Source organism: Tursiops truncatus, chromosome 9, assembly GCF_011762595.2.
Source record: "Tursiops truncatus isolate mTurTru1 chromosome 9, mTurTru1.mat.Y, whole genome shotgun sequence".
Classification (NCBI taxonomy): Eukaryota; Metazoa; Chordata; class Mammalia; order Artiodactyla; family Delphinidae; genus Tursiops; species Tursiops truncatus.
In genome coordinates this window covers 31,571,068-31,578,424 of record NC_047042.1, presented here as the reverse complement: position 1 = coordinate 31,578,424, position 7,357 = coordinate 31,571,068, and the positions used below count along the sequence as shown (strand labels likewise).

The 7,357-nt window shown below is 45.6% G+C and overlaps 1 protein-coding gene across 5 annotated transcripts in view; it reads right to left on the bottom strand.

Annotated features, from left to right (window-relative positions):
• Positions 1-395: 395 nt before the first annotated feature.
• The window catches only part of RAPGEF5 (Rap guanine nucleotide exchange factor 5), a 219,690-nt gene continuing 212,728 nt past the window's right edge, over positions 396-7,357 (bottom strand). For all 5 annotated transcript variants that reach the window (XM_019928544.2, XM_019928553.3, XM_033862968.2 and 2 more), the window contains one exon: positions 396-4,646. In XM_019928544.2, coding sequence (XP_019784103.2) covers positions 4,528-4,646 — 119 coding nt within the window. In that variant the 3' untranslated portion in view covers positions 396-4,527. The remainder of the gene's footprint in view (positions 4,647-7,357) is intronic.

The window sequence follows — 7,357 nt, the reverse complement described above, 5'->3', positions numbered from 1 at the left end:
TTTGCTTCATCGTCCCACCCGTAGCTTTTGTCCTGCTGCTATTCCAGGCCTAGGGCATCACCACCAGGGCTTGGAGCTTGCCTCAGTGTCTGGGCTGGTAAGGAAGGGAGAGTACGTGGTCCCACCTGAGTGGGGTGAGGTAATGACAGGGGTTGTTGGAGTCTCCACATCCCAGAATACGATGCGATTTCCAGGGTCTTTAGGTTCTACAATAACTCAATGGCAGCACAAGTGACGTAGGCTTCCATGGGTCGCCTGAGAATCGCTTCACCTACTTGTAGCGCTGTCAGCAAGCAAATGATTTCTGAGTTCCACACATCTGAGCATAATACGCTGCCGGAACACAGGCTACAGAGCCCCCAGACATCACAAAGCAAGAAGCTCTGAGGCATGAATAGTATCTTTAACGTCATCTTATATTTGGAAAAGCAGTTTTTAAAAAAAAACACTTGAAAATACAAGATAAGGTAACAGTGACTTACATGTAAGTTCTCACCTTATATTGCTTGGCCATTTTTACATATAAATTATTGCTTACTAGCTTTGATAAATACACAGCACAGTCATATATACAGAAGCAGAAAGCATGAAAGATGAGAAAGAAAATACTGTTAATGGCAATTCTGGTAATTCCACAAATGTTTCATATTTACCAGCTCTTCTAATGGTGGAAAACTACAAAGTGTAGTCCCTGAGAAGTTAGGTAGACGCCCTGATTGTGGGTTTTCTATCTCCTGTTAATGCAAGCTGATAATGTCACAGCGGTCTCATCGATTTCATCCCAGTATTTGATAACAGTGGAATACGAATAAATAGGCTATGCAAATAAATATTACTCTGCTAAAAAATGTTTAGTATATACAGCTTTGCTTTATATAGTACATTTTCATCTAACTTTTTGGCAATTTTTAAAAACTTTTTTCCAGCACTAGTTTTAAGCACAATGGCTCACTCGTTAATAAGCAGGCTGAAAATTTAAGGACATGTCTTCGAAGCATTTAAAAGAAATGCTATCCATGTTAGATCACCAGAGTGGACCTGATCTTCCCCATTTGAATGTTTTTGCCTAGTTTCTGAGAAGCTCAGACTAGCTCTGCCATCTAGGGACACTTGGAATCTGTGGTGTGTGAGATGGCTGCAACAAAACCACTGGGCAGGGATCGGGGCAGCAGTGGAAGCCTAGCTCCAGGGATCAAACGTCACCAGCACCTTCTCTTTGATGCCACTGTGTCTCCCTACTTGGAGGTGAGTATGCATTAGTGCAACATCTCCCTACAAGCTGGGAGGTATGGGCTGTTACTTTGTCCCTATGCTTCTGAATTTAAGGTATTCTGCACCCAACTTGCTTGTGGACAGGGGTCTAGGAAAATGAATTCATTCTAACGAGATACTAGAATAGAGTGAACGCAGGCCATAATATGTGTCACTACAACCGTCTGGCGATTATACAGGTTATAACGAAGAGTGAAGTTATTATAAAACACTGTAGTCTTAGGAGCATCTGCAAATGGGTATGGAAAAATTTAAAAAATTTTTTTGAGTGGTTGTGATTTTGCCGATAGGAACTTGCCCTGTGCTAACTTCTAAGCAGGGCTGGTTTGCTGACAGATCCAAAGACCCATAGGACTGTCTGAAAATTGTGCCATAGCGAAAATAACCCCCTCAGAAGTGCCCACGCACCCGTCGCTGGTGAAGGTCTCAGGTGATAGGAGATTTTTCAGAGTGAATGGAGATTTCGTGCGATTGTGAAAATCTAACAGAGTTAGAAAGGAGCTTACAGGTCCTCCTGGCCACCCTTCTGGCCAGAACAAAACCTATTCCAAAGAGGCCTTGGCAGATATATGCAGAGGGAATATGACCCACCCCTATTAACAGGGACCCTACTTAAGTCCCCTGCAGCCTGTTCACTTGGACAGCTCCAGACTCATTAGAAACAGCTTCATGTTGAGCTACATCTGGTTCCCATGATTCTGCCTTGAATTCATTGATTCCAGATTCACGTCTTCTCATTGCTTCTGAAATTTCTGAGAGCTGCTGCCTGGGAGACCTCTGCAGATCGTTGTTAAATTTCAGGAAGATTTAGAGATTTTGACTTTCAGAAGACAGGGATGGAAAAGCACATCTCAACAAAACAAAATCCTTCCCTTTTGTTGCCCCAAGAGCCATTAAGACCATGGCTGGAGGAAACAGCGGGCAAGCGCCGTTCTCTCCCAGTCTGTTTCCACCCATACCACGTGGGGTACTCCGACTACACCCTCAAAATCTGTTTAGGTGTGATGTACGTGTGGATTCGTTTGGCCATGCACACATCTGAGTTGAGGTCCAAGCAGCAGGTGCTGTGCTAACATAGTTCTCCACTGGAGCAACTGCAATACTTTTAGATGGAGCAATGCAGATCTAATGTGAATAACCATTTAAACTGTAAAACACAAGAGACGATGTCAAAATGGCCTTGTAGGATTAGAATGGCCCAATGCTACTCCTGAGCATAGAGAAAAGACCAGAACACACACTGGTGCCGTAAGCCCACAGCGTCCTCAGTAATTGCCAAGGGGAGCGCTTTTCCAGTGTTTGATCAGCCATGAGAAAAGTCTCTTTTCCCTGGTTCTGGTGGGTCTGATCTCCTCCAATGGGTCTCATTCCATTCCCAGGAGCCTGGGGCATTTCTCTGAGTGGACTAGCCCTGGATGGTGCCTTTCTATAAAGCCGTGTTAATGTTCAGGACTGAAGCCTGACATGCTGGGACAGACTCTCTTTCAAAGTCCTACCCCAAATTTGCTCCCTGTGGCTGCTAACAGGGATCTCTCAAGCTCAGTGCGGCTCCCGAGCCCAGGAAACAGCATTGCTATAAAGGTGTAAGAAAGCATTGGACACATCTCAGTAATGAGGTGCTGATGGGACAAGAAGAAGCGATTCTGTACAGGCACCAAGGAGGGGACCAGGCAGGAGGGGTGAGAGGGGCACCAGGATCACATGTGTGGAAAATGAATGAACCTAACAGGCAAAGCAGGGCCCTTGTATTTTAGCAAAGTGACAAGGATCTAGCTGGCAGGGGTGGATTTCATTACTGTATCTCACAGGCTTTTCTGTTCACTTGAAGGTTGAGGGAAATCCTCTAACCAGTTCTTGAGAACAGCAAGAGGTCATATTTACTGTAGGAGCCCCCACCTGTAAAAACGGGAATAAAAAGACTTAAAAGACTCTGAGAATTTGGGGGGAAAAAAAAAAAGGCAGATTATAGAAAGGCTCCCTGCCTTGGTTGGGAGGCAGACTATAGGACTTTTAAGTGTCCAACATACATCAGACATTTAGATCTTTGGGGTTCTTTTCATTTGCTGAAAGATGGGCGATCACCACTATTTTAACCCCTTGTTCTTCTCCAGGGAGAGCTAAGTGCTTCACACATCACATCCCACTTAAGCTCCCTGTATGGGCCGTTCTCATTCCAGAGTATGGGCATGAGGCTGCTGGAAGCAAGCAACACACGAGGGCATCGCCAGGCACAAAAAGGCGGGCCTTTGTGACCGTCACCCCCAGGAACAGTTAAGAGTGCCTGCAATGTGTCAGGCACTGTGCTTTTGTCAAAAATCGTATTGTACCCGAGATGAGAGCCTGCTTGCACGTGGAAAGAAAATCCCCAGAAATTCAATGCGTCGATTTCTGAAAGGTGACTGTTCTTCCGTGTTGGCAAAGCAACTTAGTCTAACTTGCCTACAGTTGTGAATCAGCTGCGCAGAAACGCATTTCACCTGCGAGCACACATCGCTAAGTGACTGTGGATGCCAAGAAATGCATGCCTTGACATTTCTCTTCTGGAGATCAGAGCAGGGATGCCAGCTGCCAGTCCTCACTAACTCCCTAGACACAAGTGGCTTTTGGTGATGTCATAGTTCATAAAGACAGAGACCGGTGCGTCTCCCTGGAAACCTAGAGATGCCGTCACTGTCTTCAGGTGTTCAAATGAGCTCCCGCTTTGACAGCCTAGAAACAGGCATCTGCTGCCAGGCAAAGTAAAACTCCTCCCAGGCTCACACATGCTCTTACGGAGACACCTTGTCACCGTATGACAGGAGACGGTCTCTCGTCTTGACGCTGGCGCATCTCAAAGTGAACATTGGATTGGTTCAACAAGGTGATCCTAAGAAACCAGGCAAAGTAAAACTGCTCCCAGGCTCACACATGCTCTTATGGAGACACCTGGTCACCGTATGATAGGAGACGGTCTCTCGTCTTGACGCTGGCGCATCTCAAAGTGAACATTGGATTGGTTCAACAAGGTGATCCTAAGAAACCAGGCTTCTCCATTTCGAGAAAGCTTCTGCCTTCCCCTTCCAACCGCAGCCTCTCCGCATCTCTGGCAGCTGACATCACTTCGCGAGCACGCTCTGGCTGGCTTTCCCGTGTATGTCTTGTGATACGCTGATAAAACTCAGCAACTTCTTTTCTCTCAGGAAAGCAACGTGCTCGGCGCTGCCATCCCCGGAGCTCCCGGGGCTGCGGTTCCAGGGTGGCGAGGCGTGGGGGGGCTCACACCCGTGGCTCGATCCTGTGCGAGAGCGCAAACAGGGCCTGCTGGCTGTCAATGACGCACAGGTGGTGAACGTAGGATTTTAACTCTGGGTGCTCTTTTGGAGATATGTCACCTCCTATTTTGGGGAAGGAAAAAAAGTCAATCTCATGAGAGCAGTAATGCTGCTTCTGAATACCAGTAACACCCCACCTGAAGGCGTAGGGTAAACCCAGAAGGCAGACTCGCATTGGTCAGAGTCCCAGAAGAGATATCTTTATCCTAATCCCAGAGATGCTTTTCCAGCTCAGACCAGATGCCTCAGGTCAGGTAATTAGACTGGCAAGATGTCTGTTCTACCAACATTGATAGAGCAATTTCTCCTAACATTATATAGTATTTAGTGATTGTTATTATCTCCCTCTACAGAACGTGAAACAGCACAGACCTAGCAGGTAAGCGGCAGAGAAGGACCAGAACCCAGGCCATGAGGCCCCCAAGTCCATGTTCTCGGCTCCCACGCCATGCAGCTTGTCACCGTGACTGCCCCATTAAATGACTTTCACAGGCTCTTATATCTCAGGCTGGAACTGTCAGAAATCACTGCTAACCTGGTGACTGCATGGACACATTAGGTTTTTTTTTTTTTTTTTATTTTGTATGTCCTTATTTTGGTAGGAAAATCTTTTGGTGTCCTTATTTGGGGGGGGGGAAATTAAGGGAACAGTCAAATGAACGGATATCACAGAAGTGGACTAAAGGTTTGGTGTACAGGCAAAGCGGGTTCAGAATGTGTGTGGATGGGGTCACGTCCACGCAGCGAAGGACAAAGCAAGGGAGTTTCTACTCCCAGACGCAGGGCGGTTAAAGGGCCACAAGAGGCTCTGGTGCACTGTGAACCCGTGTGTGCCATGCTGCTGACAGCTCTGATAAGGAACCAGAGATAAAGTAGCCTGGACAGTGGGGCAGGCCCACTTCCCATGGTCAGGAACAAACAGAAAACGCATTACGGCCTGGGGAGATGGGCTAAGCTGCCCTCCAGTGAGACAATGTAACTGTGAGTCTTCTTGCTTTGTGGGATTTCAGAGGGAGAAGCCGGGGGTGAGGCTGGAGTTCAGCTGGGGCAGAAAAGGGGCCCCCAGGAGGCTGAGCATTTTAATTCAGAAATTTTATCTCTTGGTGAAAACGCATTTTTTCCTCCTCTGTGACAAATACGTTTTATGAGGAAATAATTTAGGGCTTGTATGTCATGGACGGCTTGTAGTTCTTAGGTTACATAGAAGCAAGGCTTCTTGGTTTCAACAAGTAGAAGCACCAGGAGTTAAAGTTTTACCGTTCCCCCTTGTTTGGTTTAGAAAACATGATGCTACCGAGATAGTTTTGTTAACTTTCCAGCCTTAAAAAGACGGCAGGCGGAATGCTTCCAACCATGACAAGTGACCCTTGCATGGCACTCTGGAATCTCTAAGTGGCTTGAGGAACATTGTTTTATCCCAAGGGCTGATGTTGTTTAACTCTGCCTCTATAAACTGTCAAACTGAATTTCGGTAATTCAGTTCCAAACTTGATTTTTAAAGATATATAAATACAAAACACAAACTGGCCTGAGAGTTATGTAAATTCCTCCTTTGCCTTTTGCTATGCAGACTTACTCTCTGGAGATGGGAGGCTGGCAAGGTCAAGGCCAGCCCCACTGGTATAACCTTCCTGCCCACACCTGCAGTGTATATAGACCGGAATCCCTTGGTAAGTGAGACTGAGGTCTCAGAATTAGCTGAGTACCCATAAATACTTGGGAAGCAAAGGCGGGGGCGGGGGGGGGGGGTGGTGGTGTGTGTGTGTGAAAGAGATACAAATCCTTTACTCATCAGCAACAGTATGCTTGTACATTTGAATGAATCTCCATGACAGTGTTATTGCTATTTCTATTGAAACTGCATTGTACTTGGGTAGTTAATGGACAATTATATAAGCATGTATCAAATGGTATTCCTTGATGTGAGCACTTAGAAAATTAGGTCCTGTGTTTATAATTCTCTCTTTCAAACAGAAACTTTGTAATCCACACAGAAGTTCAGTTGCCTTGTTGGAGGACAGTATTACTACCCAAGACGGGCATGAACAGAACGAAAATTCTTAAGAATATGTACCAAATTGTTAGTAACATTTTCCTTAGGAAGTGGGACTTTGATTGTTCTACTTTAAAGACACTTCTGTATTGTTGAAAAAAATGGGTTTACAATGAGGATGTATTGCTTAACAAAGTAAGTTTTACTGAGTGGTCACTTTTGATTGATCTATAATTACTGAACTCTCTGTTTTTTTAATTGCCCTTTATACTTATAAAGTCTGCACAAGGCGAAGGAAACGGTACGGGCTGGGCAGTCAGGTACTCGGTCTGAGTAACGGCTGAAATTTAGCCTCTCCGAGCCTGAGTTCTCTGCTCTGCACCCACAGGGTCTATAATCTCCATTCACCAGCAAGAGGGTCAGGATCCCACTGCCCATGTGAAAAGCTCCTTGAACTCAATACAGTTGATTTCCTTCCTTCCTGCAATGTTTTAACATCATTTAAACACAGTGTAAATTATTCTTGAGATTTAAAAAGAAATAAATATTCCTACATACATCAGTCTCAGTGGGGAGTCAACAAAAGCGCTCAGAAAAATACGTTTTCAGTGAAAGGCAGCTCCAAACAGGAAGTTTTCATTGGAGAGGAGAAAACATTCTGCAAGGCAGCTTTAGGCATTTTTACAAACTATATTCCTATTCCAGGAAGGCTCCAAGCAAGGAGGTTAAGGACAGGGTCACCCCTGATAAACCCACGGGTAATTCTGAGCCAGCAGGCAAG